The following is a 17,749-nucleotide window of genomic DNA, read 5'->3' as shown; positions in this document are numbered from 1 at the left end:
CAAATGGGGTCAACAAAAGAGCCTATCATAAGACCAATATGGTTAACAATTGATGTACATAAGCCAATCATGTCCGACCACAGTGAGGCTGAAGATTCCCACTAAACGAGCGGAGTTATAGTTAAGGAGACAATAGTGTTGTCCCATTCAGCTACTCCCTAAATGCCACCTGCCAACGGAAAAAATATGTTCATTCACTAGGGCTGTTGTAGTTCCAACGTTGTGTGAAACATAATTTCTATTGGACAAATGCAGGTAGGTCCTCAACCGTTTTGCAAATAAAATGTTTGGCAGAATGATTTCAGAAAGATTTAAACAAGAGGAGCCCCAGTAACTTGCACATAAAACATTTTATTACATAACAGGCTTTACTGGGCTGACAAACAACCACTCTAAACGACTGACAACCGCTCTTCATTGAAAAGACCATCACTAATACTTACATATCGCACAATACATACCGACGTAGCATACAGACAGAAAACGCATGGCAGACCACCATATATCAAGTAAAAACAAATACATGTTCAACACACACGCCAGGGTATTATAAGGATTCTCTCATCTCATGTATTACTTATGCACATGTTTCAGTCAGCGAATCACTCTCCAAATAAGCCCCCGATGTATTCTGCATACAGTTGGTAATCCTACAACGTCCTGCTGGGGGCGCCAATATAACAGTCCACATGTCTATGGAATCTGTGTAACATTGCCCCTATGCCGAATGTCAAACTGAGCCCCCTTCATCTGATATGTAAATCTTAACCAAAACGAATACACATTTTAAACACATTTTCGTACATTCCATAAAACAAGAGAACAAAGCAAGAGGAGCATGTCAAGGAGCAAAGGGAGGAGGATATGAGTGCTCGCAGGATCTTTCTTGTAATTGGTTTTATTTTCAATGGCATAACAAAACCAAAAATGAGGGGTAAAAACTTCCATTGTGAAGCTTCTTTGGGCAAAAGACATCTGGAAGCACAGGAAGAACAAAGACAGGAACATTTTAAGTTTTACAGTGATAACCATGTGGGCCCTGGTCAAAACACTGCTAGAAGAACAATGGTGTGGGTGTGTTTTACCTGTTCTAAACCTCTATGAGAAGAAGCTGTACAAATAGGAAAACGCAACAATCCCAATAATAGCACAGCATAATGTGATCATCATCTTCTTCTGCAGAAACAAAAAACAAAGATTATACAACAGAACACTGACCACCATCAATGGTCCATTTGAAATGTTCCATTAGAAAATTGTATGTAATTTTATCAAAGGTGAAACTTAAATAATTAGTGAACCAAGGCAGAGAAATATCTTTCTCCAAAGGAAGCACAGACAATAACAACTTATTACCCAACCACTCCAACAGGAGACAGTTGGAGGAAGGAAAGACAAAATGAAACGGGGGAGAACAGGGTTACAGGGGGGTGTGTGTGTGTGTGTGTGTGTGTGTGTGTGTGAAAAAGCAAGAGCATTATAGAATGAGAAGGTTAATGGAAACTTACCGTGCCTATTGGATTCGGTACCTTTCAACCCAAGACTAGCTGTGGCTGTCATTCCTAATACAGCAAATTGGTTACCATAAAAACAGGTTTCCTCAGAGGAACAAATTTACTCAAAGTCAAACAAACGATTCACTCACCAAGTCAAAATGAATCCACTTTCACTGTAACCGATCTGCTAAGTTTGTCACGATTTCTACAGCATGAACCACACAACACACAGATAAAGCAGTTTCGACCAAACCAATAAATATTTTATTCATTCATTATAAACTCTGTCATCCACCGTAATACTATGGTGAAGTTGGATTATATTTCAAATACATTTTGAATATAAAAATGTACAGCATTACCAGACCCTCAGTGTCTCAATTACAGGCTTGTCATTGGCCAGTGTGTCTGAGATTTGAACACGATTGCATTGGACAGACTATTAACGTAGGCTTTAAGAGCAAATCAAATCTCAGACTAAAGGTCTCTCCCAAAGCCTCAGAGGTAAGATGTGTTCTGCTATTCAAGTGGGGTTAAAATATATGCAGAGTCATTGCTTTCACACAGAGCGAAGAGTAATCCACTAGCTTCCCCTCAATGCAAAAATCATAGGTTAAATAAACCAGTCCTCTGGCTTTGGGGGGGGGGGGGGCTGTGGAAGGCTTACTACTTTTCAACCATGACATGAATGGCAAGATGACAGGGCAAAGCAGGGGGCAGGGAACAAATAGTGGATGGAGGTCTTTGCAATGCGCACAGAAGTGTCACTGATTAACTTCAGTCCAAATCAAGAAAAATCACATTACTGGACAAATAGATAGCAGTTCAGAGAATAAAAAAAAAAGAAGGCACATTTCAGTTTGCGTCAGTGTAAAGTTGTCCACTTTCTCCGATTGCATTTTGTTGGCCTTGGAGGCACATAACCAGTCTCAGCTCTGGTCCCCCAGTTTCTCTTCCAGCCAAAATTCCCACTCAGCCCCCTGAGTGGTCACAGCAGCCTGCTTCAACCAGGAAGTCTCACTGGCTAGGCTCTTTTCTATTGGTCAGCTGGACAATAATAGAGAGGAAAGAGTCCCTGGCGCGAGGGGAGTGATGAGTTGAGTCGTCATCCCTCACTTTGACACGACAACAGCGGGAGGGTAGGATGTAAGGATGATGAAGGAAGGTGACCTTGGATGAGGGGCGAGATCCCACTATTTCCCCACTGTCTGTGATAGGATGACGGCAAGGATGAATACGGCTAGGACAACACAGACCACCACAATAATGATTGTTTTCTACAGAGGGGGAGAGAAGGGAGAGAACAAATATGTCAGTATTTAGGGTAACAAATGAGGGAAAAACAAAACTCTGCACTGACAGCATCTCCAGCCTATCACCAACCAGTTAATGGGCGGGGCTCAGATGAAGGAGATGCAAAGCTTCTGTTGGCTGAAATAACTGACAGAAAGGGAATATCCCATCACAGTGAATCATTCTTACTTTTATATACTAACAGGACACACTAGAAGAGCCCAAACACCCAAATGAGGAAATGAGAAAGACAGCTGTTTCTAGGGACCCAGCCATCACCATATCAAAAAGAGTACAGTTTTGTATTGAGGTAACTCCAGAGAAGACATGCCCAACACCCACAGTGCAAACCACACCTCAAGATCTCAGCACACACACACCACGCATCATGAACAGCCCAAGGAACACCTACATGTTTTAGTAGTAGCGCATACTCAAACAGATTCCAGATCCACCCAGACCCGCTGTAAGACCAGAGTTACTCCAGGTTTACTCACCCTTCACACAACTTCTACTCACACACTCCTTTGCCTCAATCCGACTGACAAGCCAATAATCAGGGCCAGCACGGCCAGCATGATGAGCACAATTGCCACTATTATCACCATTTTCTGTGGGGAAACAATTGTCTGCTATGACGATCCTTTATTGAGGGGAATCAACTTCTGAGAAAACAGTGTTCACAATTGTAACCGGCTCTGAAGAGCAAAACCACAATCAGACCTGTTTGTGAATGGAGCACATGATAATCACCCATGAGACCGCCGCGCAGAGCGAGACAGACAGCGCCGCGCAGAGCGAGACAGACAGCGCCGCGCAGAGCGAGACAGACAGCGCCGCGCAGAGCGAGACAGACAGCGCCGCGCAGAGCGAGACAGACAGCGCCGCGCAGAGCGAGACAGACAGCGCCGCGCAGAGCGAGACAGACAGCGCCGCGCAGAGCGAGACAGACAGCGCCGCGCAGAGCGAGACAGACAGCGCCGCGCAGAGCGAGACAGACAGCGCTGCGTAAAGAGAGAGCGGTGCATAAAGAGAGAGCGGTGCATAAAGAGAGACAGACAGTTCCGACCTTGTGCAACGGCAGCCAGCCCCGACTGGTTTGGGACAGGCAAACAGCCGGTCAAAACATGCTCCGGCATGCCATTCTGAATCACGTCAACGGCTCACCTAACCAGAAACTCCGCCGAACCAACGTGTCAGAGGAAACGCTTGACTATTGATCCAGTCTTAGTACACGCGCCGCCGAAGCGAGAAGAGGAAACACTTGGACTCTCGCTCATACGCTCCCAACCCGCAACAAAGAGTAGATCAGGCGCCAAGAGAAAATGACTCCATCACCCAGCCCTCCCCTAACCCTGACGGAGTTCGGCCAATCGAGCGCCTCTGATTTGAGCACCCCACTCATGGCCAATGGCGACAACCTAAAATGTAACGAGGCTGCAGTCATGCTTCAGGCCGGCAGTGATAGAATCATCTGATACGACGAACACATCAACTCGTAGTCAACCACCAAATCACGTGATGGCGGGCAAACATGGGTAACACTTAACGAATACCGTGATACACAGATAGAAAGGAAGCGAAAGTGTGAGGTGAAGATAGACCAGAGAAGTGTGTGTTAGAGGGTGTGTGTACAGTAAGTGTTTGTGTGCATGTCCACAGTTGGGGGGGGGGGGGGGGGTGTATTGGTCCAGACTTGAAGTGAGAGGTTTCAGGGTTCGGGATCAGCAAGGGGAGGGGCCAGGGAGCGGGACATGGGCCTTTCTACAGCCACTCACACGACGGGCCTCCTGCTGAAATTTGGCAGCTTTCTTAGTGTCCGCTACCGCACGCTCTACGAAGCCCACCGATTGGTCCATGTTGCTCTCAATCCTGTCAATCATTCCTCCCTGGCAGAGGGTGGGACATTGCAGGCAAGAGACGTGCAAAGGAGGAAATGACAGTAAAGAAGAAGAGGGAGAGAGATACGGAGGGGAAGGAGCTACAACCATCTGAGTGGGTGCGGTATTTCAGTGTGGTGGGGGGGAGGGGCTACAACCATCTGAGTGGGTGCGGTATTTCAGTGTGGTGGGGGGAGGGGCTACGTTCCTCAGAATGGGTGTGGCCTTTCAGTGTGAAAGCGTTTAACGATGCGTTTATGTTTCAGCAATTTCTGCTTACGATATACAAAAGCTTCCTAGTAACAGGAAAAGCAGTGTGGTAGACATAGGTTGGGTTAGAGGTCTGGTGTGGGGTGGAGTGAAGTACCTTGCGTGCTTTGCTCTGGTACTTAATGGCTTTTTTAGTCTCCGACTTAGCCACCTCTACATGGTCCACAGCTTTAGACACTTGCACCTCTATATTGTTGACTATGTCACCCTGAAAACACACACACACACACACACACACACGTACAAGCAATTAGTATACAAATATCAAAACAAAGCAGCAATAACAAGCACATCTATTCAGATTTGACATCAGTAACAAACAACTGCATCACAAAGAGGAATATATTAGGAAGACCTCACCTCACTCTCAGCTTTCCCTCCGAAAGCACAGGACAACCAACAACATACAGAGGTTATATTATACGGAGCTGTGGGTACTAATGTATATGGTTGTGGCCATTCCAATGTCACTACATATCTAGTGAATCTGATATAAACCATTGTACAAAGAGTTTGAAATGAATGGGGCTCTTACTGATAGTGACTCTTCACTGAAGATGAGTGAGTGGAAGGACAAATGGATAAATGGGGACAGACAGACAGAGGGAACCGTTGGATTGATGGATGAAGAGATGAACGGACACACAAAGGAAACCCTTTTACAGAGGACGGAAAGTGTGCAGGGAACAGGAGGGACCAGAGAACAGCCAGGAGACAGAACGGACCAGAGTACAGCCAGGAGACAGAGGGTAGGGCAGGAGTGGGAACGGACCAGAGAACAGCCAGGAGACAGAATGGACCAGAGAACAGCCAGGAGACAGAGGGTAGGGCAGGAGTGGGAATGGACCAGAGAACAGCCAGGAGACAGAATGGACCAGAGAACAGCCAGGAGACAGAACGGACCAGAGAACAGCCAGGAGACAGAACGGACCAGAGAACAGCCAGGAGACAGAGGGTAGGGCAGGAGTGGGAACGGACCAGAGAACAGCCAGGAGACAGAATGGACCAGAGAACAGCCAGGAGACAGAGGGTAGGGCAGGAGTGGGAATGGACCAGAGAACAGCCAGGAGACAGAACAGACCAGCGAACAGCCAGGAGACAGAGGGCACTGGGCAACAGAAGAGACAGACAGGACAGACAGATGAGGTGAACAGGGGAGAAAAACAACATCAGAAACAGTAGGGTTCAAATGTAGGGCAGAGCTCTGAATAAATGGATGAGGAGATGAATGGGAGGTGGAGACCGAGGAGGGCAAGCGTACCTGGCTCTCCACCAGCATGGCGATGTCTACGAACATGTCGTGGAGCTCCTTGATACTGCTCTCCAGACGAACGATGTCTTTGTGCCGCGCCTCGATCTCACTAAGGGCCTGCTTCGATATCCCAGAGTCCATGATCTATAGAGAGGCGGGTGGCTTAGCATGGGCACGCGCACACACGCAAGCGCACACACACATGCACGCACGCGCACACACTCTTACCCCCGAGGTAAAGACGGCAGCGTTCCCGCCCTCTAACATCTCCTCCAGCTCCTCATCTGTTGTGGCTTTGCCAGCTGAGGAACAAAGGGTCTTTTTTTTACCTCCATCCACCTGGTTCCCTCATCAGTGGTCTATGAAAGGTGTGCAACGTGACCACTCACTGATCTCCAGTTGTCTCTGGATGCGTCCTTTACTCCTCTCCCTGAAGTCCACTTGGGCCTCGTTGTACTTGGTCATCACGTCCACAAACTTCCTGGACAACACTGCATGCTGGGAAGACAGGAAGCACAAGCGGTAACGACCCGATGACTCTGGGTTCCTTTAAAGGCTCACATTGGCAGTCTGGGGAGGTAAACTTAGTAGAAAGGTTTCGGCGTCTGACCTGTGATTTGCGTATTCGCATGTCGGCCGAAACCCTCTCCTCTTCCTCGGATTCCAGATTCCTCTCGATGGCTGAGTACCAATCCACATTATTAATCAGGGGATCAGTCAATCGATCAGTATTTATCCAATTGTGTTGTTAACCAATCGGTGTTTAGCCTGGTGTGAGGGACTCACTTTTAAGTTTGTTGCGGGCGTTGTTAGCCATCTTCTTGATGTCGTTGGTGACAGCTTCCAAATCATCCTGCGTTTCTGGGGGACAATAAGGCAAATGTGGACTGGAAGCACAGGAAGATATAGGCAATGGGCAAGACAGACAGAGAGTGTGAGTGAGACAGCGCTTGGGCGAGACAGACAGAGAGAGTGAGACAGCGCTTGGGCGAGACAGACAGAGAGAGTGAGTGAGACAGCGCTTGGGCGAGACAGACAGAGAGAGTGAGTGAGACAGCGCTTGGGTGAGACAGACAGGGACAGTGAGACAGAGCTTGGGTGAGACAGACAGACAGACAGACAGCATGTTTTACTCTGGTCCGATGTTGGTGCCGACAGGATAACAGAGTAGAGCTTCTTGACTTCACACACGTTCTCATCAATCTTATCAATACTGTTCCGGATGTCCTCAATCTGAAACAGAGAAAAATTTTGTAACGCACGCCCACGCACTCAGAGTTTCAAAAAAACAAAAACACACTCACCTGAGAGAAGAACTCGTCCATAAAAGCTGCATTGTCAATTGAAATTTCCACTTCATCGTCGTCATTGTCACATGTCTATAAAGAGAAGCAGAAGAGCCAGCATTAGTTCTACATCCACAAAACACAATGGGCCTGCAGCACGCACGCTAATTCTAAACCAGGTGATTTGATCACAAAATGCTGATTGGCTGAATTCTGTGGTATGATAAAAAAAAAAAGAAAAAAAAAACATGTTACATTTCTACTGTTGCAAATGCATTTGTAACCGGTTTTAATTGGCACCCCAGGGGTTTGTGGTTCATTGTTAATGTACAATATCTTGGCCACACACCACACCCTGCCCAAGCCTTAGAGATTCAACAGAGAATGGACCGTAGCCTAGGAGCCGAGGCTATAAAGCCTGGGATTATTGACACAGTGAAGGGCAAGGAACCGGTCCGAGGAGGGAACTGAACCAGGTTCCAGCTGACCTCTCCTGCTTAAATAAACTTCAGATTAACGAGCAAACAGCCTGAAATCCACCAGGCAGTGTTGTCAGCTGTGCCCAGAAAAGTTGGGGGTGGTGGAATTGGGCCAAGGAATGAAAGGAGGAGATAAACCTGTACTACAGAGGCTATAGAACACCTCACCTGGAGAAAAGGCTTGAGTTCAAACCTAGGAATCAGAATGGTCACTGGTACATTTCTGTCTACACATGAAATGGGGCCACAAAGACAGCGCCATATATAGAACTCCATAGAGCACTTCACTAGAACTTTATTCACCTCATGTTCCAGAGACTCACTAGCGACTAACTAGGTTACAGATCAAAACAATCAAAACAATTATCATTTTACAAATAGCAAGAAAATCTCATTCAGCCAAGCAAGCACACTGTGGGGGCGCTGCCCCAAACACCAAACATGGATATCACATACCCTCGCATCTACATGCTGTTGGTCAGGGGAAATATAAAACCTCATCATGTACCGGCCTGTGGCGTCATCCACCTTTACCGGCCTGTGGCGTCATCCACCTTTACCGGCCTGTGGCGTCATCCACCTTTACCGGCCTGTGGCGTCATCCACCTTTACCGGCCTGTGGCGTCATCCACCTTTACCGGCCTGTGGCGTCATCCACCTTTACCGGCCTGTGGCGTCATCCACCTTTACCGGCCTGTGGCGTCATCCACCTTTACCGGCCTGTGGCGTCATCCACCTCACAGGCCTGTGGCGTCATCCACCTCACAGGCCTGTGGCGTCATCCACCTCACAGGCCTGTGGCGTCATCCACCTCACAGGCCTGTGGCGTCATCCACCTCACAGGCCTGTGGCGTCATCCACCTCACAGGCCTGTGGCGTCATCCACCTTTACCGGCCTGTGGCGTCATCCACCTTTACCGGCCTGTGGCGTCATCCACCTTTACCGGCCTGTGGCGTCATCCACCTTTACCGGCCTGTGGCGTCATCCACCTTTACCGGCCTGTGGCGTCATCCACCTTTACCGGCCTGTGGCGTCATCCACCTTACCGGCCTGTGGCGTCATCCACCTCACAGGCCTGTGGCGTCATCCACCTCACAGGCCTGTGGCGTCATCCACCTCACAGGCCTGTGGCGTCATCCACCTCACAGGCCTGTGGCGTCATCCACCTTACCGGCCTGTGGCGTCATCCACCTTACCGGCCTGTGGCGTCATCCACCTTACCGGCCTGTGGCGTCATCCACCTTACCGGCCTGTGGCGTCATCCATTCCGATCAGATTGTAAAGGAAACAATTCTAGGAAACAGGATCTTGTGAGAATCCAGCCTTGAACTTGCTAAACAGCCGAATTGTCCTAACCGGCATTGAGCAGAACAATGTCAAGTAGCAGAGCCAAACACACTGTCATTGTTCAACTAAACATTGCTGTTTAATAACAACCAAAGTCTTTAAAGATGCATGTACAGTATACATAATTCACAATGACTTAACAGAAGCAGGCAAAAATCTTCACATGCTATTAAAAACCAGTGCAGCGTAGATCAGTTGGTAGAGCATGGTGCTGTAAGGCCAGAGGTGGTTGATTCAATACCAATGGGAGGCCATTTACGAAAGCCACAACAGGTAAGGGCTGTCAGTTCAGTTTCACATTTCATAAACATTTAAATGGACAATTATTAAACCTCTCTTTTCCACACATAATCAATTACAAGGAAATTATGGTAATTCACAAAAGAAAAATGTCTGGAATTAAAATTACCCCTATGATGTAATGTATGTCAGCACATACTTTGGCAAAGATAACTGCAGTTAGATGGTTCTTGAAATGATTAACTATGATACCATACATTCCCTATGGGATTTAAATCTGGACTAATCTAGAAGACCATTTTCTCTTAAACCCTTCCTGAATTATTTTTTATGTGTTTTGGATCATAGTTCAGCTGGCTCCATAACTTTCAACAGAAACTCAAATGTGTGATACTAGAGTGAATATTGCTCCCCAAAAATACCTCCATCAGCTGATTTCATGACACCTTTCACATAACTTAAGCAAAGTGACCTCACAGCATTTTCAAAACTTGTTATTTGCTTTGAACGCCTCATTCAGAAGGATTCAGGATCGTTTAGACAGGTCCCTGCAAGTTCAATCAAGTTTTTGTAAAAGTCCAACTCGTTTCTCTCAGGAGTGTTAGATGTGGACAATAGATGATCCAGGCTTAAACCATTCTTCAGGTCACTTCAGATCTTTAACAGTTGTGCAAGTCGCCTGCGAACCGTTCAAACCAACTTCCAACTACCTCTCAGGTCGTGTTGCCTCGCAGCCATGCGCCACGCTTCTTGATAAAACCTGGAGTTCCAAAGTCCTGGGAGACAGACTGGTAAGCTTGGGAATGTTTGAGGATTATTTTGTTTCTGACATCCTCAGACGTTCTGTGTTCTCAATCTAAAACCTATAGGCACCGGCAACAGGTTGGATAAGTAACCCAGCAAACAAGGATCATCTGCCTCTGACCTAGTTAACTAGAAATATATTATGGAATTCATTATAAAATGTCCAGTGCGTTGTTTTCTTACACGTAAAAATTCATAAATCCAGTTTTGAGCCTTTTTCTTGGTCCTGTGTAGCTGTATCACAATTAAAGCACCTGGGAACCACTTTCCACTTCTAATTTATTGGGTACAGAAATTTGGAATTATTGAAATCTAGAGAGTATGTGACTAGGGTTTGCAACTGTATAATTCTCTATGATTATTTCTAGTCAGTTTCTTTAAAAATAACCTGTTCCTGCGAGTCCTTTTAACTTTACCAAGTCTGGCCAATCAGCAGTCTGGTGAAGGATGAGCAGGCCACTCAGCAGTCTACTGGGAAATATTTACCACTGGGAAAAAACTTCCACATTCTCCATGTGCAGAAAACCTACTTTTAAAACATACCGAATTTTTCTTCAATGGAAGAAAAGTGATTTCAGTCACATTAGAAAACACTATAGGACACCATTTAAATATGGAAACACTAGGCAGCTCCTTTGTGTGTTTTAACAATTAAAAAGGTACATAGTGTTCAAATTCAGTCTCAGAAAGCTAAAGTGTCACCCGCACTTCAAAATCTTCACTATCCTTGACAAATCAAAGCCAGGACAAGACAGGGCCATTTCTCGTTTCATTCCTCTCCAGCCCCTCCCCAATCATCTAGCCCCACACCCCACTGTCCCCCCTTCACCTACCCCCTCCTTTCCACAGCTCTTCCATTCCTTTATCCTCCCTCCCATCCACTCTCTCTCATTCACTCACTCAACAAGTTTTATAGCCATAGTCTGAACAGGATACACAGGGCATGGACCATTGAAAAAAATGCTTACTTGCTACAAACGCACCAGTTCAAGGTCTCGGAGTCAGCTGATTACCTTGTCAGTGACATAGCGTGCAGTTTGAACACACAATAAACAGCGTCATAAAACTGGAACTGACAGCGCGAGCAAGACTATTATTTCTCCTCGGGATCGAAACTCACCCGTATGTTTTTAAAACATTTATTTTTACAACAATGGAGCACTAAAAGACAGAGCTCACTCAGGACTTAACTGGCAAAAGCACTAACTCGCGAAGACCCGCAAATATGACACACACACCCGCCTGGTTGGACAGACACTGTCTCACTCACTTATACAATGGCAGTGCTATGGCAGTGAGATAAGACCACGCGCTCGCTTCCTTCCTGTGCTCTCGCACACAATCTCTCTCATTCAGCAAAACCGAGGAAGAGAGGGCATCAAGCGTGTGAAAAGCAGCGCTGAAGTGAGGGGCGGGGGGTTGTGTGTCAGTTTGACACTGAGGCCACACGGTGTCCCGTTGCTTCAGTCATCAGTTTCATAACTTTCACAACCCAGACAACTCACAAGGCTCCGCCCGCCCTTTGGGGTTCGACGCGTCTGATGATGGGGCAGTCTGCTCGATGCTGGTGATCCTTGATCGACCACCACATGGGCCTGAACATATACGGACATTCTAACAACCAAACCGAACCAACTCACTGGTCCTCACATTTTGATTCCGGAATGTATCTTTAATCACACCCTCTTCCTGGATCTGGAGAGTTGAATGTCATGGTGGGGACAGATGCTTACCAGGGCATAAGATCACATTTCACAATACATAACAACCGATTCAGGGATCAACGCATCTCTTTCAAGAGCTCACCTTTCCCAAGGGTATTAACTCAGCAATGGGGCCAGAGAACGGCCACATGTTACATACTTGAGAGGGAAGCACCGGACAGAGACCGCACTGGGGAGACTAAAGCGAGGGAGAAAACCTGTTATCAAACGCTACATTGAGCAAGCGTACAGGACAGTGGACTTAGTTCCTGATCATGAGAAGTGGCACTAGTCTGACTAGCTTACAATGGGACGAACACAGCGATGATGACACTAGTTCTGTGAGGGGAGAAAGTGACTTTCGGAATAAAGGAAACACTTCAGTAAATTAATCGGCCAAAACCAGTTACTTCCTCAAGTGTCGTTCCTGGTCTGCAGGGTCATGTTCAGAGACCTTCCAGGGGGGAGGGGGGGGGGGGGGGTTGTTCAAAATGTAAAAACACGTCAGGGCCTTTCTATATCGCGTGTCCTCGAAACTCACAGCATACAAAAAATGGTTCACCTCATCTGTCTGTTATGGCCGGCGTGAAAGGCTCTTACGCAACTACCAACAAAACAATATTACATCCTGGTACAAACAGTACGCCGGTCACTGACAGATCAGCATTAGCAATCAAGGTACACAAGGCATATGAAGATAACACAGGTGAAGTGTGGGGGCTACTTTATTTTTGGGCCATCTTTCGATGTTCACAGCTTGACAGAACGCCCGGTAAGATGAGGCGCAATCTCCGTCATACTCTTTGCCATGTCTCGGCCTAACTAGACAACAGGCTACAGGCACGGGGGAAGTTGTGTAATTTAAATAAAACCAGAAAGGAAGAGGTGACGTTAAAGCAGCTCTCATATTGCCAACCCTTACCCTGTCTGCCCAATCATGTTCATGACACTGGCTTGCATGTGCTTTGCTTAGCTAATAAACGTGTCCAGCCTTCAGTCTGTATCCCAGTCCATTTTTTTTGACAGCCCTGTTTTACTAACTTGCGAGACCTTTCAATAACATTATGAATAAAGCCGAATATTCATGGCGTTTTAACTCATGATCTGTGGTCGGCTGGTCAGTGGCATGTGGGGATATTTTAGTAGGCTATGTGGCAGTTAGACATCCGGCGAATCTACTGCACCATCATGCCAACTACCAAATAAAGGCTGTTTGAGGCAGCTTCTACCCTCTTCCGTTCTGTCTATCTGCTGTGCAACTGATGATGATGTAAGTTGAAATAATCAAGGGTTAAGTGTGTTCGGTCAGAGAAAAAAAAAAAACTACATTTACAAATGGTTTATAATGGTTTGTTTAAATTTTAGGCTGCACTGAGCCATCAACAACTTTCACCATGGAAAAGGCCAAGGGAGGACCGGGTGTTGGAAACCCGTCCCCATGGTGTCAACAAGCAACACAGAACTAGTTCCAAGTGGAACAGAACTACAGCAATGAAGACAAATGAGCCAGTTCCATTGGCAGCCATAAAAGTCCAAGCCATTACAACCCTTTCAATATAAAAGTATTTCACGGATGAGGTAGTATGCACTACGGTTGAGAACAAATAGTCGAATTGTGGATAAGGATGGCGTTGATCGCCAAGTAAATCTAATTTTCGAAAGTTACCAAAAAAAACTACAGCAGTAATGACAGGTTATTTCTTACAGAATAAACAAATCTGGCAAATGGCCAAGTACAGGAAACTATCACGGCTGGTGGAAGCATACCTGTGCACCCTGGCAACTGTAGCCTACCAGCAGGAAGGGTTTTCTTGGCTGCAGGCATGATAGTCAACAGACTAAGTAAGCCTACACCCGGAGCACGTGGACATGCAAATTTTTCTATACAAGAAAAAAAATCATCATTATAATATGGACATTGCCTACTGATTCTTTACATTTTTGTTAAGATCTTGCATCTATGGACGTGCGAGCCAGATTTTGTTTGGTTTTTGTTCATTCATTTTATATAATTTATTCCTATTAAATATCCTTACTAGGATATTTTTTATTCACTGGAACGCATCAGTAGGTTTGTTTGATTTAATGCAGACTGTAACATAACTCTGTTAGTCTATATATAAAGCGTAGTTTCATTTGGAAAGTATAGTTTTAAGGGACTGTAAAAAAGTAGCTGGCTAGATGGTCTAATACATTTTGTATTTTGTTATGACCAGAAAACATTGACACAAAGACATTAGCTTTATAAAGTGGATACAAAAAGTCTACACACCCCTGTTAAAATGCCAGGTTCTTGTGATGTAAAAGAATGAGACAGATAAATCATGTCTGAACTTTTTCCACTTTTAATGTGACCTTTTTCATCTTTTAATGTGACGTTTCTTGTAACAATTATTTGAAATGAATCACTTGTTATAAAATACTAATGATTTGACAGGCCTATGCATTAGATTATTTGCTGCTGTTAGGGCATTTCTGAATCTGAAAGTCTCCCGAATAAAAGTATATCTAGTATATCTAATTGTTTACACTAAAGCATTAGAGGTTTTTAACTTTTTTAAATAAAACTTTGAATTTATTGCCTAACATATTACAACTTACATTCATTTTTCATTTAGTACCTCTCTTTTTGGCAAGAGTCTGTGTGGTCGACTATTCGACAACAAAAGCTGAGGAATTATCGATAGAGAAAATATCATGCACATCCCAAGTATGCAGAGAACTTTACTACTTTGGTACACATTTTGGTTAGGTTTCTAATTCATTTTGTATGCTTTTTTTTTGGCCTCATACTGCCTCATTGACACATCTTTTAATCCTCATCTTGACATGCAACAATAGCAAACCCCAAATGCAAAGCCTAGAATCAAGGCTAGACTGAAACTTCTCGTCTGAACAAATGACAAGATAGAAAACACCAGACAAACCGAAAACAGTAGTAAAGTCAATTGTCCCAATACCTCCGATGTCCTGAAATCAAGGCATCCGAAAAATATGGAGTGGAAATATGGAAATAATGATGAAATCAAAGTGTACACAAAAACCCTTTATCAATTGTTCTGCTGACCTCTAAATTATTTATGCCTCAAATATGGTGACACTATAATATTACACATTTTCACATAGACCATGTCTAAATCTAATACATACCCATTTCCTAATGTTATGGTGAAGACTCTTACAGAAGAGAATGGGCTAACCATAAAGTTACAGTGCTTGTTTTGACTACCCCCTAGAATTTACCTTAATTCAGTAACAGGACACTGAAAACGTCATTATCCCTCTGAGGTGTATAATTAAGTGTGTTGGAAAGGTTTGACTAAGCAACGGGCCCTTCACTGTGTGTGAAGCACAATAGGGAGAAAAAAGCTCCTGTTATAGATCAACGCTGTGTACTAGAAAACTTTAGTAGAGAATGGGCAGATTTCTTATTGTGATGGTCATGTGAATTCCCTTTATTTTTGGCTTCAGTCCAATCGATACTTAAGTTTGTTTTTAACAGCTGTAGTGTTACATAACAGCAATCAGACACCCACACATTTCAAAACAGAACATATTACCCCCCCTCCCCTTTTTTTATTTTATATAAAAAGGTATTGTCAGCTGCCCTTTTTCCCCCTTTAATTTGAAAGTACTGCCTCCCCCCACCAGGTGTTTTCTTCTGTGTACTGTGCGTCAGGTGACCTGGTGCTGCTTGGAGCACAAAACAATACAACCCCACCAAGTTAAACATTACAAGAAAAACAACAGAGAACGAGAGACCCAGATCTGTGTCCTCTGGATAGTCTTATATGTAAATGGGTATCCCAGAGAAACCAGTCTCTGTCAAATCATTCAGAATTGACTTCCCCTCTCGCCAGTAAAAGCCCATTATAACAGTCAGATAACCAATGGCTCAAGACTAAACATGGCAAATATTTGGTCAACTGTAAACAGCGGCCATGGCAACAGTTCTTGACGCGACCGGAGGGGTTCAGCACAACCTCACCCAAATTGGGAAACTTTTTATAATAGCCTACACCGGAGATTCTTCAATAGGACATTTAAATCTTGGTTTATGACATTTAGCCTATATACAGTTTTTTTGTTACAAACTAGGCTACCTAATGACTTCTATACTGAGTGTGATAATGACAATTCCGATAGAGGAATACACCACGATTGTGGAAAGAGATCGGAAATCACACCATTAAAGGCCGTGAGATATGCTGCTGACACCGCTTGTCACACTCGTTAAGTTCGTGTAAAACACACTGTAATCTAAATTAGGCCAACAACTATGTCCGCCCAAATAATCATCAACTGACAATGTAGCAACTCCGTCACTTAATTCTAAACCCTCTAGCCCCCAGTGAAGACACCTGATCCCGTTACCCCCCTCCACCACCAACTGTCTATGGCAGAATAGAGGACACGACAAGAGGTAATAATACATGGTAATCCAAAAGGCTACGTCTCTCTTTTACGTCGTGTTTCATGTGGGTATTTCTCTTAAATTGGATAATAAGAGTAGGGCTAGTTGGGCCTATGGAATCAAATCAATAGCCGCCAGTCCGACACAGGGCTTTGAATATGCTTATTAACAAAACATATGCCTACACCGCCAAATAAGACTAATAAATAGGTGAAATGATGTGCCAGTTTTTTTATACAGTATTTGTAATTTGCATGCTGGCCTACTGAGGGATGTATAACATCTCAGTCTCAGTCTCAGTCTTTGAAAGGTGTGTGACGTTCCCCATACTTCACTTACCGCTTTAAGTTGCTCCAATCGGTCCTTCATCTTGACAACTGTTTATTTAAAAAAGCTACAAATGTATAAAGTAATGTATAGTATTTTCTCTTAAAAAATCGGATCCCAAATCGGTGAAATGCTAGCCAGCTGGACGGCTAGCGAGATGTTAAACGGAATCCGACAGCCAGTGAGTTTAAAAACAAATTTTCCCAAACTGCCAAGTCTTGAAAAGGTTGACTCCAAAGTGACTTTTGCAGCTAGAATACTGCGTTTTGCACCGATTGTCCATACAATATGGCCGCGAGGGGAAAAGCCCGTGTTTTTGTGCTAAATCTCTCCGCTCTGGGGATTAAAACAACAGTTGTGTACTGCCCGCATAATCTCTCTCCCGCTCGCCTCCAGTAATCATTCTAAAACGCACTTTCTGGCTCACGCATGCGTGAACGGCTTCTCGTTCACTTCTTGTATATGCGGCCACGCCCTGGCCAGCCTACCTGTGTGGGTTTTAGTTGATCTGGCAAGTCCATCTTGAATTTCCTTTGTCACTTTACTGACAGTGACCGTATAGGCTATTGAGGAGGTAAAGACATTGAAATGCGCACCATATTTATGCACGAGGAGATGTGTCTATATTCGTTTGGTAAATAGAGCAACACACGATCGATGTTTATAGGCAATTGTAGTTCACCTACAGTGGGACCTAGCATTCATTAACAGAAACCCCTCACGGTGCCTCATTCCCTCACACACAGATTATCTGTCATCTCTTTTGGTTAAGCGGATAAGGAAACGGTTTATTACGGGCGGCCCGTGACAGCTTCATAGCTGTTGTGTTTTATTGTGGCACCACATGGAATTTGTGGTGAAGAAAGTGTAGTCAAAAACTCACAGTATCGTGTTCTCAATTTTCTCTCCCACAAAACAGACACGTATAGACATACACACAGACAATGAAAGAGACGC

General features: G+C 44.9%; 1 protein-coding gene across 9 annotated transcripts; it reads right to left on the bottom strand.

Annotated features, from left to right (window-relative positions):
* Window positions 1-340: 340 nt before the first annotated feature.
* Window positions 341-17,479, bottom strand: stx3a (syntaxin 3A). 9 transcript variants are annotated; one of them, XM_034291893.1, is made up of 12 exons: window positions 16,805-17,469; window positions 7,496-7,570; window positions 7,325-7,424; window positions 6,978-7,052; window positions 6,802-6,872; window positions 6,581-6,689; window positions 6,420-6,493; window positions 6,201-6,335; window positions 5,037-5,147; window positions 4,568-4,678; window positions 1,086-1,176; window positions 341-975 (listed from the first exon to the last, which is right to left on the bottom strand). In XM_034291893.1, the coding sequence occupies exons 1-11, from the start codon at window positions 16,832-16,834 to the stop codon at window positions 1,099-1,101; spliced, it is 969 nt and encodes a 322-aa protein (XP_034147784.1). In that variant the 5' UTR covers window positions 16,835-17,469; the 3' UTR covers window positions 341-975; window positions 1,086-1,098. The 9 variants fall into 9 exon arrangements, 7 of the variants coding, with proteins under 7 accessions (XP_034147784.1, XP_028975288.1, XP_034147783.1 ...); XM_029119455.2 differs by lacking the exon at window positions 5,037-5,147 and having other exon boundaries at window positions 16,805-17,468; XM_034291892.1 differs by lacking the exons at window positions 341-975; window positions 1,086-1,176 and adding an exon at window positions 1,738-2,773 and having other exon boundaries at window positions 16,805-17,467.
* Between the last annotated feature and the right edge of the window lie 270 nt (window positions 17,480-17,749).

The sequence above is a fragment of the Esox lucius genome, chromosome 4, assembly GCF_011004845.1.
Source record: "Esox lucius isolate fEsoLuc1 chromosome 4, fEsoLuc1.pri, whole genome shotgun sequence".
NCBI lineage: Eukaryota > Metazoa > Chordata > Actinopteri > Esociformes > Esocidae > Esox > Esox lucius.
This window is presented reverse-complemented; position numbering and strand designations above follow the sequence as displayed.

Coding starts and splice junctions, on each gene's coding strand:
- stx3a (XM_034291891.1), bottom strand. CDS start 16,834: ATGAAGGACCGATTGGAGCAACTTAAAGCG. Junction 7,571..16,804: donor GATTGGAGCAACTTAAAGCG/GTAAGTGAAGTA, acceptor TTCTCTTTATAG/ACATGTGACAATGACGACGA. Junction 5,815..5,870: donor TGTCTCCTGGCTGTTCTCTG/GTCCGTTCTGTC, acceptor GGCTGTTCTCTG/GTCCATTCTGTCTCCTGGCT.